The sequence below is a fragment of the Lineus longissimus genome, chromosome 15, assembly GCF_910592395.1.
Source record: "Lineus longissimus chromosome 15, tnLinLong1.2, whole genome shotgun sequence".
Classification (NCBI taxonomy): Eukaryota; Metazoa; Nemertea; class Pilidiophora; order Heteronemertea; family Lineidae; genus Lineus; species Lineus longissimus.
This window is the reverse complement of record NC_088322.1, coordinates 12,681,652-12,704,632: the sequence shown is the minus strand read 5'-3', so window position 1 is coordinate 12,704,632 and position 22,981 is coordinate 12,681,652. Positions and strand designations below refer to the sequence as shown.

The 22,981-nt window shown below is 41.4% G+C and overlaps 2 protein-coding genes across 4 annotated transcripts; one reads left to right on the top strand and one right to left on the bottom strand.

Moving 5' to 3' along the window:
* Positions 1–334: 334 nt before the first annotated feature.
* On the bottom strand, positions 335–8,192 carry LOC135499705 (cyclin-Y-like protein 1). Of its 2 annotated transcripts, none has more exons than XM_064790633.1 (8): positions 7,367–8,192; positions 6,615–6,692; positions 5,050–5,087; positions 4,590–4,814; positions 4,215–4,334; positions 3,802–3,968; positions 3,419–3,587; positions 335–3,073 (listed from the first exon to the last, which is right to left on the bottom strand). In XM_064790633.1, the coding sequence occupies exons 1-8, from the start codon at positions 7,521–7,523 to the stop codon at positions 2,954–2,956; spliced, it is 1,074 nt and encodes a 357-aa protein (XP_064646703.1). In that variant the 5' UTR covers positions 7,524–8,192; the 3' UTR covers positions 335–2,953. The 2 variants fall into 2 exon arrangements, with proteins under 2 accessions (XP_064646703.1, XP_064646704.1); XM_064790634.1 differs by having other exon boundaries at positions 3,425–3,587.
* Positions 8,193–8,744: 552 nt separating this feature from the next.
* Positions 8,745–21,706, top strand: LOC135499957 (ubiquitin carboxyl-terminal hydrolase 37-like). 2 transcript variants are annotated; one of them, XM_064791028.1, is made up of 18 exons: positions 8,745–8,815; positions 11,154–11,368; positions 11,750–11,927; positions 12,226–12,373; positions 12,728–12,883; positions 12,986–13,135; positions 13,442–13,573; positions 13,830–13,956; positions 15,399–15,646; positions 15,874–16,005; positions 16,249–16,401; positions 16,529–16,724; positions 17,056–18,481; positions 18,598–18,761; positions 19,018–19,084; positions 20,470–20,552; positions 20,692–20,900; positions 21,246–21,706. In XM_064791028.1, the coding sequence occupies exons 2-18, from the start codon at positions 11,186–11,188 to the stop codon at positions 21,334–21,336; spliced, it is 3,843 nt and encodes a 1,280-aa protein (XP_064647098.1). In that variant the 5' UTR covers positions 8,745–8,815; positions 11,154–11,185; the 3' UTR covers positions 21,337–21,706. The 2 variants fall into 2 exon arrangements, with proteins under 2 accessions (XP_064647098.1, XP_064647097.1); XM_064791027.1 differs by having other exon boundaries at positions 20,449–20,552.
* Positions 21,707–22,981: the final 1,275 nt, after the last annotated feature.

Below are 22,981 nucleotides of genomic sequence, written 5' to 3'. Positions count from 1 at the left end.
ATGAAGCAAAGAGGCATGTTTTGTTTGAGATTGGCATTGTCAGATACGAGTTGGTCCTGTCCAATGTGAATCGAACAAGGCCCACATATGGTTAAAAAATATCTCAATCTATCGAAGGGAAACGATTTCTGCATCCCAACTTATGTGTTTGCATCACCACTATCGAGCTCCAGTGGCTCAGCGATCTCAAACAGGGGGGGGGGGACATTCTAGGTCTTTGTTGACTGCTCTGATGCGGTTGTCTTCTGACTGATGCGAAATGCCTCGCAGAGGAATGTAAGGAACAGAATAAAACAACTTTGTTTTCACAATTTTTCATATATATTATGATCATTTCTGCATTGCGAAACAATACATACATTTACAAGTTCATGAATTATACAAAAATTCACATTTAATTTACAGTGGCTATTCTACAAGGATTGAACCAGACGTATTGGTTCAATCATAATGTAACCAGACCCAGTCAAGACAGGAATTACACTGAAATGGCAAAACTTTTCAGATCGATAACAAAGTCATCAGCAACCTGAATTCAGACATCATTATTAGAAGATTGAACAGTAGGCATTGGCATTCGCTTAAGAAGCTTTGCCAACCCTCCGAAGTACCACTTTTGTGCTACAAAATCTGTGATAAGCATTTGAGTGGGCCTACTTCTGACCTACCAAACTGTGATCATATCTTATGCCTGGCACATGAAAACCACTTTTCAAGTAAAAAATACCCCCTTGACAGCCCAGGTAACATACGAAAGCATTAATATTTGAGGTCATGATTTTGAGGTTTGCCCTACCCTAGCCATGCTAGCTGTGAACATCCTCAATCCTTGTATTGTAAAAAAAAGTTTGAAAAAACATAAATGCAATATAACTTGTAGAAAAATCACATAATTACCACACGCCGACTATGCCCAGACAGACTTTCTCCTCCCAACTGAAGCACATATTACTAAAACACCACAAGAGGGACTTCAGGGACCTATCGGCGGACAGTGTTGGAAAAGACCTCATGTCCCTAAGAGTGTTGGGTACCAGGACTGTTGGGGCTAATTTCCCGACGTCAAACATTGGAAAAACCTAGTTAAGATAGCAACCCAGGACAAATCTCAAAGGTTCTTAAGTAAACAAGTTGTCAGTTTCTACCGACCTTCTATAACTGCAAAGGATTTTCCCCAGGGGAAATTTTTGTGAACCATTACCCTGGTAATTTAAAATAAATAGCCTGCAGCTTTAAATCTCATTACCGATAATACAGCCATTTTCCCCAGCCAGCTGAAGACGGCACTTAACAGTCATACTTCCAACCATCATCAGCAAGTCGGGAAATAACCGTCTATTTCTACCAAGCAAAGATTACAGCCATTTCAAAGCACCTAAGAGCCAAATCGACCCCGAGTCCATCACGTACTTGACAGAAGAGGTGCAATGGATAAATTGTCAATGTTCTGTCACATGGCAAATTATCACAATTTCACATTGCCCCCACTCTGGCAACAACAGGCACTTTGGGTCAGACACAAATAATAAGTTACTTGCCAGGCCTTAACCAATAGCATCCCGCGAAGTTACTATTTATAGCTCACAAGGTCATTTGCATAAGATATTGATGACGTTTTAGTCACGTGACAGTCGGACATCGACACTTGTTTCTACGCATTTGAGTTTATTTCAAAGTCAATTATCTTTGACCCTGCATTGTTTTTAGCATGAATGATACCTAGAGTGAGAGAGAGAAATATTCAGAACAATTATGTTGTATTTCCAACACTCGGACATGTGCCAGATTGAATCTAACTGCCCTAGTTAGAAAGCCTGAATCCAATACGAAACCGCATATTTGTCCGACATTGCCTGTAATTCAGCGATGGGGAAATAGAGGGCAGCAGCTGCAGTGACGTCATCTTCGCGGAATGCTATTGTGCACAACATAACCTTTAAATAATTTATTTCACACTTGTCAGTCGCTTGAGAATTGATTGAGACATGGACTTAAGAACGCATCCGCTGAGAAAAACTGATCCAAATATTAATTACTTCGTAAGAAACTCATTAGTAGCATCACGTTATCTGTCGTTTAACTAGAGTATCATAGGCTTCAGGTAGCATTAAAACAACTTAGGAAGTTCATACGACTCACACAATCATTTTGAGGACTTCACAAAGATCAAATCTTAAGTGTGCATTTTCTCAACCATGCATACATGTATGCAAACATCTAGAGTGCAAAAAACCTCACCTATGTACAAACACTGTACAAATTACATAGAAATGGTGCTGTGAAACGTGGCATTTGACCAACATTGAGATGGGCTCCATCGACTAGGATCTCAGGTGGTGATCGTCAGTAACGTCACACCGCTGTCTCTAGCTGTGAATAAAAAATGCACAAATACAAGTATTCTAATGCCTGTAATTCACAGCCCAGAAGGGTAGCCAGTAAAATACCAAACAAAACAGGAATTCCTGTGACAAATCTCTTTTATTCTAAAACTAAAACCACCAAACATAGAAATATCGGTTACTTGACCAAGCAAATTCTGCTACCCCAACAGAAATAGCCTCACTGACAATGATTGGCAGAGGTTTCACAGCAACCAGACCCTTTTGGCTGCCCTGTTGATTCATGCAATACTCACATGATTTGAATCCGTTTCCCACATTCAATTATAAAAGTTTCCTTTGAACAAGAGCATAAAGTCGCACCAAAGAACCAGACCTTTATTGCAAGATCACATCACAGACCTCCTCAAACGAGGGTCGCACCTTTGACCTTGAACCTGTCGATTCCATTTTATTGACCTTTGACCTTGTTTTGAAGGTCGCACCACTGCAGCTGACTTTGAACCAGTTGATTCAACACTTATATTGACCTTTGAGGTCACAGCTAATACACGACCTTGACTAAGAGGTCACCTTAAGAGTTGACCTTCGACCTAATTTATTAAGAATTATCATGATATGATTGCTTTGCTCATTTTTGGCAACAAAGTCATTCCATCTAGACTCGTTGATCGCTTGAGTTCAATTCGTATCGTCTCTCGTAATTTGTCCGCACACACAGTTGATAATGCCTGAAACAGAACAATGAGGTGGCTTAGTATGAATTACCAACACCAGAAGGCCGCACAAAGAACATCTCACAAGAACAACAAATCAACATTCAGCACAAAAAGGTACAACCAACCAAAACCCATAACCTCATGCATATGTGATACCCCTCATGTGTGAACACACATGTTTATAAAGCCGAGGCTGGACAAACACTCAGGTTTGACCAGGGACTAATTGTTAGAAAGCAAGATAGCTCATAAATCATGTTGTTACGTGATACAAACAAAAGAAGACCTGCTTTGTAAGATTCACCAACACAGAAAACTGTACACTCATGCAGACAACATCAAGACGTAATAACTTACGTGTACCTCTAATTTCAATGCTCGTTCTTTACTTAACGGCTCCAGCGGGAAGTTGAGATCATGGGCATCAGCGAGTGCCCGCAGGTCGAAATAGTACTTGGCGTAAACACTGGAGGGGACGTTGATATTGAATTGTAGCAGTTCGAGGAACTGGCGTTCAAGTTCATTCCTGGAAGAGAAGACATATTGCTAGACGTAAGTGATATTTCATGGAAATCTTCTTCACAGAGCCTCAACTTCCGAAATGCCAGACTGCGTCATAATGCACTGCGTGATTTGATACATGTATCATGTAGATATTATGACAGAGGACCTAGTAGATGCTCGGATTATCAGTTCGACAATTAACCACAGAACGTAACCGCCCCTCTTAATTTACTTACATATCTTCAACGGTAATATCTTTAAGTATCTGGCAGTAATCCACATTCCACACAGCCTGGTCGTCCCAAACCTTCGATGCCAAAAGAATAGCGCCAAGAATGATACGTTTCCAGTTCCCAGGGCAGATCTCAATCTCTGCATAGGTTAATAATCGCTCGAGATATACCTGAAGGAAATAAATAACATTCAGTTTTCGAAGACAAGTTTCTTATATCGACGTGACATACTCAGTTATTCTTCACCTTGGCCTTTTTGTTACTGAAAATGCTCAATGTTGGGGTCAGCAGGGCAGTTTAGTTCTCAGTCTGATAGCCCCCTTCATTAGTGTAGTCGTGCCTAGCTGGTAAAATCTGGTAGGTGAAGAGCCCATATCAAACAATCGGAGGAGACCTTATACTTTTTGTTAACTTACCAAACAGACAATTGCACACTCAGCCGTTAACTGAGCCGCATTGAATAACGTCCGTACAAACCGATATATGGCCTTGTGTTCTGGGTCTCGGCTGCTGTAATCATCAGGCACCATGTCTTTCTGCAAGGTGAAGGATAATTGAAAGTGTCAGTGTTACATGGTGTAATGGACTCCTCTCTGCCTGGCAGAAGATGTGCTCATTTGACAATCACGGTGCCAGCCATGTGCTAATAGTGGGACCATCCTGACTTTATAGAAGCGAAAATAGATTAGGTTACCAACTTCCCAAGAGTCCCATACTGGTACTCAAACTACAAACTGCAGTGATACACACAATACCAAAGAAGACAAACACAAACAACCTCCACGACTTACTGATAAAGGATGTTTACTCTCGTCGAAGATATCAAGGTACCGCACTGTTTGCGTGGTGCCAAATGGTCCATTTCGTTTATCTCGATTTTTTATGTGAAAGTAAATTGCTAGTGCAACTGTCTTTATCGTATTTTTCAAATTGGGTTGGCTGACTGTTGAATCATCAATGTAGATTGTAGAGCAGGAGCTGTACTTCTTCCCGAGAGGCCCGTGATGACGATTAAACTGCAATGGAGAAACAAGTTCCATTTGAGTCTCTACATTTTGGGGGATGACCAGTCCTACATGAGGAGAATGCATTGACGAGCAAACAAGTCTTCCTAAAAGTTAAAAGTTAAAGTTTGGTCGAGGTTTATAATACCATCTAACTTCACACTTTAACCCTGGTGTATCTGAAACTTTTCAGTAGATTTCTTTCTTTCATTCAACTGCAATAAAAAATATTGTGTCCTTGACTTACGTGATTATCATAATGACTTCGCCTCCTTAGCCTGTGATCTGCAAAGACCGAAATAACATTGTCTAATAACTGGGTTTTATTAGCAACAATAGTTTGAAGTTCACTACACAAGAACTCAGGTGAGGCGAGGCTTTATGTCTTATCAAGACATCATGCATGTACATATGAATGCTGCTTGTTAAAAACCTCGAAATTTGTGCAAAATTCTTGAAATCGCATTGGTTCATTCCATTTCAATGAATCACCAGTTGAACAGGTAGCAGTGCATTTTTCTGGCTAAAAAGCAGTGCTGTGTTTGAATAAACTATGTAGAAATGAGCGTAATCTTTTTGCATAAAACTAACAATTGATATCTGTCCATTCTTGCATTCAAACAGACATGCTTTGCTTGGATATTCAGGTCCAGCTGAAGTAGTACTTTTCTGACCACAAAATTTACATTTTACTTCTCAAGATACACTGCACCAGTGCACCAGCAACATGACTCAACAGGGCCATGGCTCAACCTGGGCATCTGGTGACGGCCAACTGCTGATTTCCTCCATTCACCAGCTGATAATGCAGTGAAGGAATCATGCAGTCTTATTCTATTAAAGCTGTACACAAGATAAGGTCGATCAATTTTAATGATTTTGTACTAACATTGTTTCAGACATCTTATCACATACACACTTGTAAAAGCTGAACAACATTTCAGTAATTTAGATACAGAGTCAATTTGGAACACAAACACAAACAGAATCACGAATTCATTTTTTAGACAGGACTTCGACAAGATCATCCTTTGACTCATGCATTGTTCTTGAGATGTTTTTGTTTGATGTCAGTGATGCTGATTGCATGTCTTTAACACATGTACCGTACATGTACATGTTTATTAAATCTATTATGTTATTTACTCGGCTAGAATCATTGATCAGAGGCGAGGGTGGCATCCAATGCTGTTTTAAGCACTACATGTACATGCACATGGTAATCTATTCCAACTGACCACGATGTTACGTGACTCATGGATTTATATCGGGATTATTGAATTTTCCCTGACGATGACATGATTTACAATAAAACAAGACTGTAGACGACTCACAACATAGTACATAATCCATGCACACTGTTCACAAAGTACTCGATGTATGATTTTTTTATTGATACATGTTGAATGACTGATTGAGATTGACGGCTCGGGTGGAGCCTCACTTACATGTAAATGTAGGCCACGCGTTTGCCACCCTACCCTTAAAGACTGCATATCCATTTTTACCACGAAGAGGAACACTTCCCTTACACTGCAGACAACAGTCCCCAAACACAGCCAAAAAAAGGTCATTTATTGACAAAATAAGTGCTATTGTTCAATGGATATATATCATTGAATGTGATCTAACTATGTCATACCGATGGGGATTGTAAACTTTAAGGCTTTTTTAAAAAGCAGTCCACAATCGACAGGAACATGGACTTCTCATACTTCTCTACCTGGACTAACAAAGCTAAGTTTTGAGCTGGTTGTTACTAGGCCTATTGGGTAACTTGAAGCAGTGGGTGATGCGTCAAGGTACACTTACTTTTCTGTATTTCATTGAGGGCTAGAACAAGAAATAGCGTCCCTGTCTTTGGATGATTTGATGGATCCCCTTCTGTGTCTGAAATGTCAAGACAAGAAAGACACTATGATGAAACAATCAAGGTTGTGGAAAAAAGAAATGTTTCATTATTATAATATATATGACAACGCCTATTTTGGCATCATTACTTTTGCAGTTTATAGTTATACATGTAAGTTCTGTCAGCAGAAAGAGACAGCAACTGCAGCGACAGGTACATGAACATGGAGAGGCAACCCCCCCCCCCCGCCCCCCTCAGGCTGATCACACCATAGACGATACATGTAGCTGCTGAAGGGCACTGCAACTCGTAACGAATCAAATTCATTTTAAGCTTGGAGTAATAGAGAACTAACAATAATGTATGAAACTACATGTACATTGTATCATGTCAGAAAAATTTTTTTTTCAGAAATTGTACTCTATTGTTGTATAATGCGTTTAACATAACTGTGTCAAACAAAAAATCACAAATAAACAATAGCCAACAAACTGACCCCATGTTAAAGTACATGCTGTACATTGTAACATGGTTCATATTTCCATCAAGTTTGTTGTCAGCTGACACACTTGACTTACATTTCATGAAAAGCGTGTCATGCCTGTGACCATATCACTGAAGAGTGCAGAGTCATGGCTAGTATAAGAACTATGAGTTTTAAATGAGAACAGCCCAACATGCATGACATGTAAGACATAGGATAGGAACTTACCCTCAGGCTCCCTCTCACTGATGTGTTGCAAATTTGTGGAGCTGGCTGGGCGGACTATTATTTCGTGCTGCTCCAGTTCAGGACGATAGATCTCTTCATGCAGCTTCTTCCCACCACTCCCGCCTCCAAAAAAGCAGCACGAATGTTTATTCCCCATCTTTGAGTCTTCCTTTTAATTTTCTGATGAATGAATCAAGCGGCAGAGAGTCTAACAAATGAAACAGGTCCAGAGGAGTAGACTACTTTTTTGTCTGTTATACCTTTGATTTTGGCACTGTTTAGACTGTTATAGCCTGGTCAAAGTGTTAATCATGTAAACGAAACAAATAAAGCCTTTGTCAATGTCCAACTGATGGGTAGGCCTTCCGTCAATACCGTGGAGTGGAGTACGGCGTCGTCGGTGTGTTGCCGTCGATTAGATTTTATCGAATTGTCTTTGAGTTTGAATTCCAATTCTCTTTCCTAGTATTAATTCACCGCACAAGAGTATGGTTATATGGATCAATTGTAAAGTCACATGAACAAAATTCCATCAAATCAGCCAATTCTGGTGCTGTACATTGTGGACACTCGCTGTACATTTTGTAGTGCATCAGACACAATGTACGCAAATTTTGGCCTGGGTGAGGTCCCTCCACCGTTTTGAAACGCCGCTCAACAGAATACTGCACAGTGTATCTTCTCAATATTTACAAGCATTGTTTATCATATATAAAATGATCGTCCTGCAGTGCATCCGCAAAAATCAGGGGTGAACTTCACAATTTATTTTCACATTTTTCAACATAGTCGGAGGCAAATTACCGAAAAAGATAGACAGCGAAAATGGCCGACGACCTTTAGAGCCGACAGTTCTGATTGGTCAGATCGCTTTCCATCCGGCAATCCTCCGTATTTTTACTGAGGAATTCCGGATGACGCAACGCGGGAAATACAAAAAGCCAAATCCCGTGAAAGCGTGATTAATGTCAGATGGCTAAACTGTGATCAGTATTATCACGTTTTTTATTGCAATACGATAAATTGCTTAGCTCAGATGGCAGCACCTGCCAGCTGGGGCCCTGGTCGCGCTCGATCTCGAAACCTTAACCGACGACGACATCCCCCAGTAAATCATCCTGACTTTCATGCGTTTGCGTCACCACTATCGAGCTCTCCTACAGCATTGCGGGCCAAGATGCACAATAATTAGGGAATTTTCGCAAATACCCCGAAACGCCAACGTGAACGCCTATCCCATTGTTCGACCTCCCGATCCCGATAACTTTGTCGAACAATGGGATAGGCGTTCGCGTTGACGTTTCTGGTGGGTTTGCGAAAACTCCCTATTGCATAAATTAACATCCCATGGCGAATTCGCCCGACATTTACCGACTTTTACCGAAGTGTTCCCCGCGAAATGAGGAAAGCCAGAAAAAATGCAGAGAATCAAGATGATTTGTCGATAAAGTACGCTTTAGAAACCACAAAAATAATTTGAAAGTGATCCTAATTTATCTTTCTTTATCAAAGAATATTGAGGCATCCTATTTGGAGATGTCCATCCCGTTGGTTTATTAAAAAGTCACTTTATTTGGAACGAAGATGTCATGTTTTTATTTGTCATGCATGCAATGATGCATTGCAATGCTAGGCCTACATCATGCATACATATGCCTACATGCATAGTAGAAGACTCAAACTTGCATGCAATGGCCAATGCATGCATTGCATGTTCATGCATGGCCCAATGCAAAATGAGAAGTGCATGCAGCGCATGGGCCTGCTGTACTGGTACTCACAATTGGGCGAATTGTGCTCCAGTCCATTGCCATTGGACGAAAACTCCTGACTGATTATGCGCAACAGTAACCATCGGCATATCCTGACCGAGGTTCTTCACTGTCTTGTCGATATGGACACAGGACAGTGTGTTCACTTCATGCTGGACTTGACAATGTGTGTGGACAGCAGATCGCAATGGAACTTAATGACAAGAAAGACTAACGTCTAAGATACGAACCAGGGCCAATACAAAGACTAGAGTCTGCCACAGGCTAACATGTCTTCATATCATTTGGCAAGAAATCATTTTTGGCTCACCGTAGGGGAGTCTATACAATACCGCAGTGTCCGTCGTCCGTCGTCGTCCGTCGTCGTCGTCGTCGTCGTCGTCGTCGTCGTCGTCGTCGTCGTCGTCGTCGTCGTCGTCCGTCGTATCCTAGTTCAAAAACAGTGGCACGTTTCTTAACCGCTAGGCCTATGAACTTAAAACTTTGTACACATGACCCCCTAGGTCAGATGACCCGTGACACTAAATTTCTCTCCGATCTGATTCTCTACTTGGCCACCAGGGGGCCAAATGTGGATATCTAAAAAGTGTGATATCTCGCTTATTAGTGACTTGTTTTCGATGAAACTTTTGTTGTAGGTACTCATAGCAAATATACATCTTATATCATACGGGTTTTTAATTTGACCTACTTTTCAAGGTCACAGAGGTCATATGGCGTAAATTGGCCGTTAGAGTGTAAACTATGGCACGTTTCTTAACCACTAAAGCTATGAACTTGAAACTTGGTACATATAACCCCCTATATCACATAGCCTCTGGTGCTGAATTTCAGTTTGATCTGATTCTCAACTTTGCCACCAGGGGGCCAAATGTGGATATCTAAAAAGTGTGATATCTCGCTTATAAGTGACTTGTTTTCGATAAAATTTTTATGGTAGGTACCCTTAGGAGGATACATCACATATCTTACGGGTTTTCAATTTGACCTACTTTTCAAGGTCACAGAGGTCATATGGCGTAAATTGGCCGTTAGAGTGTAAACTATGGCACGTTTCTTAACCACTAAAGCTATGAACTTGAAACTTGGTACATATAACCCCCTATATCACATAGCCTCTGGTGCTGAATTTCAGTTTGATCTGATTCTCAACTTTGCCACCAGGGGGCCAAAAGTGGAAATCTAAAAAGTGTGATATCTCGCTTATAAGTGACTTGTTTTTGATAAAATTTTTATGGTAGGTACCCTTAGGAAGAATGCATCACATATCTTACGGGTTTTCAATTTGACCTACTTTTCAAGGTCACAGAGGTCATATGGCGTAAATTGGCCGTTAGAGTGTAAACTATGGCACGTTTCTTAACCAGTAAAGCTATGAACTTGAAACTTGGTGCATATAACCCCCTACATCAGATAACCTCTGATGCCAAATTTTGGCTCGATCTGATTCTTTATTCGGCCACCAGGGGGCCATAATGGAAAAAGTAAGAAGTGCAATATCTTGCTTATTTTTAGTGATTCGTTTTCAATAACATTTTTATGGTAGGTTCTCCTAGCAAGGATACATCACATATCATATGAGTTTTTGATCTGACCTGCTTTTCAAGGTCACAGAGGTCAAATGGCGTAAATTTGTCGTTTGATTGTAACTATGGCACGTTTCTTAACCACTAAAGCTTTGAACTTGAAATTTGATACACATGACTCCCTACGTCATGTAACCTCGGACACCGAATTTCGATCTGATCTGGTACTCAACTCGGCCACCAGGAGGCCAAAACTAAAATAGGTAAAAAGTGCAATATCTCGTTTATTATTGACTTGTTTTTGATGATATTCTTATGGTACTTACTCCAAGCAACGATACATCACATGTCATACCGACTTTGGTTTGACCTATATACTATACATGTACAATGTTTCTTAATCTGGATGAATTACAAAGCACCAAATATCTATACGGTGAGCACAATGGCCCCTGGCCGTTTCATTTTTAAATGTCTTCTTTACTTCAGGAGTTCATCCTGCCAGCAAACCCAAGGCCAAGATGTCTTGTGACACTCACATTCTTGGTTATGCAAAAGGATCAATCAAGTACGATGGGTTGACCGACAGCAAAAAGGGCTGGTTATCTGGAGCCCTTACGATCAGGAGAGACCCTCAACATAATGTCATCAAACTCTTCATGTCCTACGATGCAAACCCTAAAGCTCCTGCTCCGTCATTTCCGGTAAGTTTTTGTATATGTTACCCCTAGCTGGCAGTAACTCCGAGTTCTTCAATACGGTGGTGTACGAAATCGAGACGATATAATAATATGAAGGTGTTGTTTTTCCTTGACCGGTCTATATGGCACTGCCAAACACTGGGCGTCAGCCTCATTATATACAAAAAGTTGCTGGCCGCCCTACCTTGTGTTGCACACATGCAAAACTTCTTGAATATCAAGGGTACTACTACTACTAGCCTACCTTGAGAAAACCCTTTTTTGGAGAACACTGCTATTCTGGACGTGTAGCCCTTAAAGTTGTGTCTTTTTAAAATGGCTGCTACAAATAATAGAATATCAGCTGGTTTTGTAACTATTCATTCTTTCATTTCACTTTTTCAGCTGACAAGTAAAAGTCTAGAGAAAGTGACGGGTTATAACAATTACAGCCGCATAATGATCAAGTTGCGTGACAGTAATGGAACTACCATAATGATCAGGGAAGGAGATCCTTTGGTCCTGAAAACTTTTCATGACTGTTTGAAGAAAATACAGAAAAGAGAGATAAGTACCACACCAGGTGAGCACTCCAGGTTGCTGTGATCATGATTGCTTGCAACAAAAATCTCTTGTTTGTCATGGTCATTGCTGGTAGTGGTACCTGCAACAAGAATCGATAATCACTCCAACCCGTCATCAATATCAAACCTACAATTACCCGACTAGTTTCACCTGCAGATGATCAATTTTTTATTGCTCATCGAAATGATAATTGTCGCAGCAACAAAAATTGTTTGTTTGCCGGGTGCTTAAGTCACTGGTCTGTGGTGGGAACTTGTTTCTCTGACTCTGAACCGTAAACCGTTCTATCTATTCAGACTTTGTACCATATCAGAGTCACTCTGACGCTGTCCTAAAGACGCCAAACCGGACGTTTGATACCCCTGCAGCCAAGTCGACCCCGAGGTCTGAACACAAATACAATAAAGAGAACACTTGTCAAGGATCAGAAAAGAAATTCCCCAGGTAAAATTAGAGTTGAAATTTGTTGAAAGGTTGTTCATTAGCATCAGGTCATGCCCACTTCGCGACCATGTTTTGAGGAGTCAAGCATTCATACTTTTTCATATCCACCATACCAACTTTTTGGGGCTGTTGAGGTTTTCAGTCATGTAATTTTATCTAAGGCTTTCTTCCAAATAAGTATGGTAATCTCTGACTTCAAATGTGTAAAACTTGAAATGTTGGACGGACATGCTCTTGACATGCACAGCAACTCACTTTGCCTTATGTGTGATCATTGTCACCAGAAGGGACGACTAGTCCGACAAAGTGTTTTGTAAATTAATGTATTCCATTATGATAATAATTCATTTACAGTTCCCACCACGGAGAAAGAAAGACTGATAGATCAAGACAATTTCTCGAAAAGGCAAAAGAGAAATCCGGAGAGACACTGGAGTTGGAGTCGTACAAACCTGTACTTTTCTACAACGTCTCATCACAGAAATCATATGGCGCATTCGGAATGAGTAGGTAGGTTTCAAATGATAACTGCTGTGATTTCAAGCACAGGGCACGTGTAACTCAACATCTCATTCTAAAGTTCTTTGATGACATCTCCTTTTCTTATTTCAGTGGTATCAAGCGTGCACCTGGGTTGGTGAGTTTATCAGCAGGCCCAAAGTTGAAGAAGCCTCGCTTAGTAGATGCTTGTGCCAGCAGTTATGTCTGGGGAAAATCTCATAGTTCATCCAGTTTTAATTCACAAGCTGCCGGTCTTCAGGGGTGAGTTTCAGGGTTTTGCCTTCGCTGTGGTAGTTCTGTTTCTGACTTTGGTCTCTAGCTACGGTATTGTACAGTATTGGCTCAGTCACTCTTAACTTCTGACTGTAACTATTTCGTAGATTCAAAGTACAATGTTAGGTGAGACAATTGGATTGCAAAGCCTTCCCTGGCACAGGCAGTCAGGGCCAGAGAATCAAAGGAATGTAAAGAACCAGGAATATAACTAACTTAAATACAAATTTTACTCCCTTTCTTTATTTGGACACGGATAAGTCTGCAGAAATAACCCAATTCTTTCTTTTCCAGCTTTTCAAACCTTGGCAACACATGCTACATGAACGCCATCCTTCAAGCACTGTTCAACTTGGAAACGTTCTCCGCCGATATCCAGAATGAAAATCTCCATCGCAAGATGCCCAACAACGAAAATCTCTTCAAGTAAGTCGGGAAATGTGTGTGGCTTCAGAGAAAAGCTTGATACTCCTCATTCGTCCGCCCCTCAAACTGAATTCATGTACTCCTTACCCGAAAAGAAAAATATGAAAAGAATAGCACTTGAGCCTTGCAAACTCAACTCCTCTCAACCCTTCACAAATACCAGTTGACCTCTTTAACAATGTGTCAACTTTGTAAATCTGGTGGCTCAACTATTTTGATGGTCACCTGCATTGAAGGATGATACAAATGTTTTCAGATCCCTGGCTCATCTTCTGCGATGTAAGAAGGCACAAGTTTCACAAGAGAAGAGACGAGCAGCATTACGCCAAGTCAAAAGTGCAATTTCTACGACTGCTAAGAGGTTCTCGGGTTATGAACAACATGTAAGACATCATATTTTTAGCTCACCTCTTAGCAGAGGTGAGCTTATCCCATACCGTGGCGTCCGTCGTCCGTCGTCGTCGTCGTCGTCGTCGTCGTCGTCGTCGTCGTCGTCGTCCGTCGTCGTCCGTCGTCCGTTAGCAGGGCACGTTTCGTAACTGTTAGAGCTATTGAGTTGAAACTTTGTACACATGTACCCTTATGTAATGACACCTTGGAGACTAAGTTTCAATCCGATTTGTTTCATGGTTTGGCCACCAGGGGGCCAAACGTTAAAAGTGAAAATATGCAATATCTCCCTTAATAGTAGTCGGGAAATTTTGAAAAAAATATGGTAGGTACTTCTAGCAAAGGTGCATCATATATCCTCCGGGTTTTTGATTTGACCTCCTTTTCAAGGTCACAGAGGTCAAATGGTGTAAATTGGCCGTTAGGATGTAACGATGGCACGTTTCTAAACTGCAATGACTATTGATACCAAATTTGGTACACATTTACCCCTTAGTCAGGTGATCTCAGGGACCGAAGTTTGGTCCAATATGATTCACCACTTGACCACCAGGGGGCAAAATCCAAAAACCTTAAAAATGTGATTATTCCTTAACTTCTTGCCCGATTGCCACCAATTTGATATCATGGGTACATCTAACCACCATACAGTATATGTCACACATGTTTTTAATTTGACCTTCTTGTCAAGGTCACAAAGGTCAAATGGCGTAAATTCGCTGTCAGGCCGTAACTATGGCACGTTTCTTAACTGCAATGACTATTGATCACAAATTAAGTACACGTGTACCCCTTGGTCAGGTGATCTCAGGTACCGAAGTTTGGTGCGATCTGATTTGCCGTTTGGCCTCCAGGGAGGGGGCCAAATCCTAAATTCTTCAAAATGCCATTATTCCCAGTAATGACTTGCCCGATTGGCACCAATTTTATATCATAGGTACATCTAATTCTAACAACCATTCAATGTGTCACCCGGGTCTTCTTTGATTTGACCTACTTTTCAAGGTCACAGAGGTCGAATGTACTGTAAATTGGCCATTTTGGGGAAATTGTAATTGCTTGGACCTACATCAAACCTAACACTACATGACACAATACCATGCTCTTTATCCATCTTTCCTCCACATGAGGTGAGCACAATGGCCCTGGCCATTTCATTAAATACTAACTCGTAACTGTAACCGGGAAATATTTGCGCCAGGATTTATTTGCAGCTTTCCTATCTTTCACCTGAAAAGTTTATATTTCTATATTTTACTTAGTATTCTGATTCTGAAATAATATGGTTCTATCCAAAGAGATTTGTCGCGTATCTCTTCAAAACAAAATCTAAATAGAGTCATCAGTGATAAATCCGAAGTCTGTTTACCTTGACAATGTAAGTGATCCTGTCAAGACTAGTGCATGTAGGTTTATAGTTGTTCTGTCGTTTTAGGATGCACATGAATTCCTGAATCAAGTACTAGACCAATTGAAAGAGGAAATCATCAAGGCAAGCAAGCCTCCGCCACACCTCGATGATGACAATGAAAACGTCCCTGTTCAAGAATTGCTGCTGAATCCGACGTCCATGAACTTCGAGTTTGAGATTATTCACACTATTACTTGTCAAGTGTGTCACGAACAGGTCACGAAGACTGAGCAGTTTGTCGACCTGTCAGTAGATATGCCGAGAAAGTACAAGTAAGTTGAGAGAACAATCCCAGATCAGAAATGACGTACATGTAGTTTCATTGCAATGAACTATATAAATCCATTGAATAATAGCACTAATGTTAAGTCAATCGATGACCTTTTTTGGCCATGATTGGGATTGTATACTCGTTTCCACGTCTGCAAGCCCAAAATTAAAGAAGAGTCAGTAATTTCTGTTCCTTGAAAGCCACACCGGTTCATCTTTCTATTTCCAGAAATTGTCCATACCCACTCTCCCTCCAAGATGCATTAGACAATTTCCTCCGGAAGGAGATGATAGAGTACAGATGTGAAGAGTGTGGGCATAAAGAGTCCGAAGTCACTCACAAGTTTGCCAAATTGCCACGGTAAAACATCTCATATATACACTTGCAGCATGCACGTTTTGTGAATAAAGGTTTCGGATCATTCAAGTTTATTCCAGTACCGATATCCACCACATTTAGCAAGGCCAAGTGGCCAAATTTCATTGAAAAGGACAGGTTGCAGCTGTGGGACACATGTAAGACTACCAAGGTGGCCAGATAGAGCTCCTTGCTTTGCTGTACAATCAAAGATTTTCTGAAATCTCTCGTTCCTTTTACCTCTAGGGTTCTCATCCTTCACCTAAAGCGATACTCCTACAACACCCTAGCTGCCAATTATAAGACTGCCCGAGACATAGACATTCCAAAATTCATTGCGCTTGGTCCACATTGCGAGGAGGAAACTTCACCACCACAGCCACCCTCAATGCATATGACGTAAGTCACTATAAACCCCTTTATTTTTGCAAGCTAAATATTTTCGCAAGACGGGTTACAGTGCCACACCTTAGGGCTTCAAAGGTGTTTAACTCTGACAAACGTCCTATCTGTCTTTCCCTTGCAGTCCACAAAAGCGACCACCCAGCCAGAAACCACAGGACTTCGATGCCCCTGATGGAACTAGGCGGAGATTAGACTTGGATGCTCCTGGCGGGAGAAAGTTCTCATTCAAAAGGGCCAGCACTTTTGCAGACAGTGATGATGACTCTGAGAAAAAGCCACAGCCTTCAAAATCTCGGGCTGATGCGGAAGCATTTAGGGTGAGTATAGAAACTCTGGAGTTCCCCCAACCTTTCAATGAATATCTAAGTAGGACCTCTGATGTAGTTGGCAATGAAAATATACATGTGAGTTCTAGAATGATGACATATTACTTGCACCTGGCAAGAAGGCAGTTTGTTCCCTATATTAAACTAGCTGGCAGGTAGCAAACCGGCCCCAGCGAAACGAGCCACAATTCTTCAGCCTCCCTTACCCATGTTCAAACTTATCATAACCTAAAAATAAGGAGTATGCTCGTGCAAATTTTGAGGCAGCACTGCCAGCAGAGGACCTTATGATAGTTCCTGACTTTATCTTCGTCACATTCAGGTTATTCAAGAGAGCTTAAAAGAGAAACAAATGATGGAGGAAGCCAAAAGACGGGAAGAACGTGAATTCCGCGAGGCAATGGAGCTCAGCAAGGCCGAGTCTCAGCAACGAGAGGTGCCAAAAAAAACTGTAGAGATCTCAAACTTTACGTCAGGGTACATCAGTGCATCTCAACTCGAGAAGATGTCAGAGGAGGAAATGATACAGTATGCCATGAACCAGAGTTCAGTGGAGACTGGGGCATCTTTAGGTGATGAGAATGGGGGGTCTGGAATAGACAAAAACGGATCGGATATATCGAGAGAAAGCGATGGTCCAATTTCTAGCTGTGGTGCTCATCGGAACAATCGTGTGACATCTGGCGGAACGGAGTCGGAAAGTGACCATCATTTGACAGGACTCAAGAAAACTTCTGGTATTGATGTTTTGGAGCAATTCGGTGCGATATTGGAGCATACAGAGTCATATTTTGAAGGAGCGGAAGAGGACTTTTTGGTTACAGATGGACGGCCAGCCAGTCTTTGTGATTCCGACTCCGATAAAGAGGGCTCAAATTCTGTGGAGTGTTCAGGTGGTGGTGCTGGCGGTGGTGGGGATAATTCCCAGCGGGGTTTAAATGGTGCTGTTTCTGATGCGAAAAACTCTGTTCAAAGCGTGACGGTTAAAATTAAAAATGGACCGGATGGCGATATTGCATCGTATTTTGACGAAGATTTGGATGATTCGGTTCTGTTGGAAATTGACAAACATTCTGATCAAAGTCACGGAGAAAGTGGCAAACAGGAATCGAGTGAAAAGGAACTGGTTGTCATATCGTCTGCTGAAGATGATGACCCTTTCAACTGTAATAAGGCAGCGGTGCAGTCAGGGGACATATTTGATTCTGACACTTCAAGGAAAAGATGCAAATCTGGGGACCCATTCAGTTGGAATCAAACAAAAACTTTTATTTCAAAGAAACCAAGGGAACACACGCCAGAACGTTTGACGTTAAAACGACAAGGATTGAGCTATAGTAAATCTGAACAAAAACTCAAACAGACGAGCCTCTCAAAATCATTTGGTCGCAGAGCTTTCAGCGCACAGAAGTATGACCGTTCCAAAAGTTATGATACTTGGGATGCAGTATCTAGTGGCAGTTTGAAGAAACGGCCTACGGATAAGAATTCGGTTCCGGACTTTTTGCACTCGAGTAATTCCAAATCAGCAGGTTTTGATGTTACCGACGGGTTGGCTTCTAGTCGTAAAAAAGAGCCCGAGGACAAACATGTCGCACCAGAATCTTCTTCTGATGACGATCAGGAGTGTCATTGGAACTCTCTCAGTGAGGCTAAGAGGAGACACCTTTGTGGAGGCTTTGAGAGATCACAGCATGGTGCAATGAGATCTCCTATTCGATATCCCCACGATGAAGTTGATCTGTCCTGTGAGTATATTGTGATTGTTGTCTGTGGCAGCCGAAAAATAAATGCAGTTCAAGGCAGTTCTCATTGCTGACTTGTGGCCTCCCATTTCGATATTTTCAATTTTTTTCTTTTGTAGGCCCAGATGTAAATGACCTACATGACCTGACCTCTAGCCAGCCTAAAGAAGGCTGCTCCGCCCCAAAGCTGACAGCGCCCAGTTCTGATTGGATGAGAGAGTATGCCCGTGAGAATGAAGACAATCAGCTGGCAGCTGCTCTCGAGAAAAGTCGAACTGATACGGTACGTTACCTGGCCAAAAAGCTAAACACCGTCAGTGCCTGGCAAGTGGTAGTTTGGTCTTGTGGGTGACATGTTAGCAATCGAAGCTTGGCGTGAAAATAAGTTCATGTGCAGACTCGAAATCCAAATATCATTGGTTCGATAACCAAGTCCACTGATCTACAAGTATTGCTAAGTTCATACATGCATGTGTTGTGTTTTATTTCAGCAAATGTCATGAGTCTTATTGACTCATGTACGTTTTTATTTGTTCCAGGGTCATGCAGTGACTGATTTTGACGAAGAGGAAATTCAGCGAGCTATAGAAAAGAGTTTGCTTGAAGGTAGATTATTGGAAATTGAAAAATTTATGCCTCTCTAAAGAACTTAATATTTATCATATCAGACCAAAAGTAAGCTTTTTTGAGCAGTTATCAAATGAAAGGTTTTCTGATTTTTAGCTCACCTCTTAGCAGAGGTGAGCTTATCCCATACCGTGGCGTCCGTCGTCCGTCGTCGTCGTCGTCGTCGTCGTCGTCGTCGTCGTCGTCGTCGTCGTCGTCGTCGTCGTCGTCGTCGGCGTCGTCGTCGTCGTCGTCGTCGTCGTCCGTCGTCCGTTAGCAGGGCACGTTTCGTAACTGTTAGAGCTATTGAGTTGAAACTTGGTACACATGTACCCTTATGTAATGACACCTGGGAGACCAAGTTTCGGTCCGATTCTTTCATGGTTTGGCCACCAGGGGGCCAAACGTTAAAAGTGAAAATATGCAATATCTCCCTCAATAGTAGTCGGGAAATTTTGAAAAAAATATGGTAGGTACTTCTAGCAAAGGTGCATCATATATCCTCCGGGTTTTTGATTTGACCTCCTTTTCAAGGTCACAGAGGTCAAATGGTGTAAATTGGCCGTTAGGATGTAACGATGGCACGTTTCTAAACTGCAATGACTATTGATACCAAATTTGGTACACATTTACCCCTTAGTCAGCTGATCTCAGGGACCGAAGTTTGGTCCAATATGATTCACCACTTGACCACCAGGGGGCAAAATCCAAAAACCTTAAAAATGTGATTATTCCTTAACTTCTTGCCCGATTGCCACCAATTTGATATCATGGGTACATCTAACCACCATACAGTATATATCACACAGGTTTTTAATTTGACCTTCTTGTCAAGGTCACAGAGGTCAAATGGCGTAAATTCGCCGTCGGGCCGTAACAATGGCACGTTTCTTAACTGCAATGACTATTGATCACAAATTAAGTACACATGTACCCCTTGGTCAGGTGATCTCAGGTACCGAAGTTTGGTGCGATCTGATTTGCCGTTTGGCCTCCAGGGAGGGGGCCAAATCCTAAATTCTTCAAAATGCCATTATTCCTAGTAATGACTTGCCCGATTGGCACCAATTTTATATCATAGGTACATCTAATTCTAACAACCATTCAATGTGTCACCCGGGTCTTCTTTGATTTGACCTACTTTTCAAGGTCACAGAGGTCGAATGTACTGTAAATTGGCCATTTTGGGGAAATTGTAATTGCTTGGACCTACATCAAACCTAACACTACATGACACAAGACCATGCTCTTTATCCATCTTTCCTCCACATGAGGTGAGCACAATGGCCCTGGCCATTTCATTTGTGTTCAGCACCATAATAGTCCTTGTTCACAGAGGCAAAATGGCATATTTCTTTTCGCAGGCATACAACTTCTCCCATCAGATATTGAAAAAGATGAAAACGACAACGAAGTCGAGGTGGAGAGGAGTGAAGAAGAATATAAAGTACTCAGGGAAAATGCAGAGGTTAGTTCTAAAAATTGTATGTTAGATCTAAAAGACTCGGATAACTACAAAAGCCTGAGTGCTTCATTGCTTGGACTGCAATTTCTGGGATATTTCTTTCCTTCATCTAGCTTAAAGTCCACGCAAACTTATTTTTCAGAAAGGTGACCTGCCCTACTCTTATCAGCTCACCAGCGTGGTGTGTCACTTGGGCAGCAGTTCCTCAGCTGGACATTATGTCAGTGATGTGTACGACATCAGGAAACAGGCGTGGTTTAGTTATGACGACTCGCGCGTTCACAACACAAATGAGGAAGATGTCCGGGCGTCGCGCAAGAAATCTGGATATATTTTCTTCTACATGAACAGGTAAGTTGTCATATATTCTTCTGTTTTAACCTTTACTTCCTCCAGGTCATGGAGAGGGCCTGTACACTGTGCACTCTTGCAGAAAGAACCATACTTTCAATCAAATGTTCCTGTTGGCCTAATAACCAAGGACTCGATCTTGGTTGGTTCAGAGTGATGCTTTGATAGCCACCTCACTACCAAAATTCGGAGGATGGTTGCACCAAACTTTATGTTGACTGGAAGAAAGTCATCGATGACCTGTACTTTCTGAAGAGTAAAAGCTGTGAAGGGTTTCTTAGCCTTCTAGGCAGTAGTTGTTGACAATTGTTCGTCCCTTTAATTATCTCTTTGTTCACTTTCCAGAGATGCAGTTGAAGAACTGAAGGACTTCTATTCGAAGCGAAATGGGAAGTTGGCTCAGTCCAAGCCGAGCAGCAGGCACTCAGTAGGATAGAGACAGCACCAAGCAGCAGACACTCATTTATATCAAAACTTGTCAGCAATTACCCATTTTGATGAAAATTACAGTGAATTAAATAATAGAATGAGTACTAGTGAAGCGTTATTTTCTGATCTGATATTCGGAGAAATGGATCATTTGTCCAAGTTTTGTTTCAGAGGAAAAAGAGGTTTCGGCAATTATCAAATTCACAATCTTAGCATTTGAAATAAGGTTCTCTATAATTTTTTTTGAACACGTTCTTGTGTAATGTACATTGTAAATGTTTATTTCTCTTGAAAAGATTGCGTTGATGGATGTGTTCAAATAATGTTGAAGAAGAATTGCTTTTGTATTTTTGATTATGATGAAATATATGGAAGAATTTGGAAAAACTTAGTTTGACTTTTTCCTTACTGTAAATCACCAAAGTTTTGCACATATTGATTTTTGCCAAAAAAGTTCTGTTAAAAATTAACTCAATGACTTCCTTCAGTTTTGTCATTTATTGGGCAAATCCAAAAGTATTAAGGTAGCAGGAAAGGGTGGGCGTTTGTGGTTTCTGAGTGTGGGGGGGGGGGGGGTATAGGGGTGTATGTTGACTGTGCTTTAAGAGAGACTAAAGCACAGTCGACCGACAACCATGCAGTCCCGACCTTCGCGCGATATGGACTATTCTTGGAAAACTCAATGAGGAAGGAATGCTCATTAGCATAATCTATTATTAGCCCCTGCTCGAGGTAATCTTGCGCAGTGTTGCTTCTGCCCACATACATCGTGCTGGAAAACGTCTCTTACAAAGAAAGTCTGGCATGCGCTAGACTAATAAGTAAAGAACTTCTGGCTGCGCGAGACTACTGTGATAAAAATGACCATTGCAGAGACTCTGTGACGTAGGCATATATTTTTTACAATTAAAAATGCTCTCAAAAGACGATATGGAATGATTATTTATTAACATTTCCTGAACTATAGATCGGCGTGAAGTCGCGTGCTTTTCTTTCCTCGTGATAATATACAGCAAAATAGTTGGAACCCCATATCACGAATAATCATGAAGTCCATAATGAGATCACGGTGACCCGTTATAAATGTTTCGCCAGCTTCGCTATTTTGCCGCTACGCGGCGCGTTGGGTCCTTGCGTCGAGATCGGGGCCGGTTCGTTTATTTGAGAGCCGAAAGGTAGCGTTGATGAATCTGGCCTGTCTGAAAGTAGACATGAGTAAATCATATCTTCTTTTGGGCCCAAGAGACATGAGGGAGATACTAGAATTTCCTTCGACTTCAAGATGGTAAAAAAGAAGAACTGGTTACATCAAAACAATATCAAATACCAAGGGCCTGACAAAGTCTGTTGCTGTCACGAACTAACAGATGTGTGTACACAATGATTATCTGAAAGTTCAAAGCATCAGTTGAAAGAGTACATGTAAGCTTTGAACAAGACAGGCATGTTAACATGACATTTAATATGTACCTTATCACTGTCTGAAAAACAGAGCAGCAGGATTGGCCCTTTTAATGGAGACATATCGACATGATGTGCGACAGGCCTACTTTTGTCATTGTATGTCTCGAAAGCAGGCCAATTGGGTTCACAGGAAGAGATCATCAAAATCGAGAGGACTTGAGGATAGCCCGTTCGTGGCGGTAACATTG

Coding starts and splice junctions, on each gene's coding strand:
- LOC135499957 (XM_064791027.1), top strand. CDS start 11,186: ATGTCTTGTGACACTCACATTCTTGGTTATGCAAAAGGATCAATCAAG. Junction 13,136..13,441: donor CAAGCTGCCGGTCTTCAGGG/GTGAGTTTCAGG, acceptor TTTCTTTTCCAG/CTTTTCAAACCTTGGCAACA. Junction 19,085..20,448: donor AGAAAAGAGTTTGCTTGAAG/GTAGATTATTGG, acceptor TTCTTTTCGCAG/GCATACAACTTCTCCCATCA.
- LOC135499705 (XM_064790633.1), bottom strand. CDS start 7,523: ATGGGGAATAAACATTCGTGCTGCTTTTTTGGAGGCGGGAGTGGTGGG. Junction 3,588..3,801: donor GATATTACCGTTGAAGATAT/GTAAGTAAATTA, acceptor CTTCTCTTCCAG/GAATGAACTTGAACGCCAGT. Junction 3,074..3,418: donor CATTGAAATTAGAGGTACAC/GTAAGTTATTAC, acceptor GTTCTGTTTCAG/GCATTATCAACTGTGTGTGC.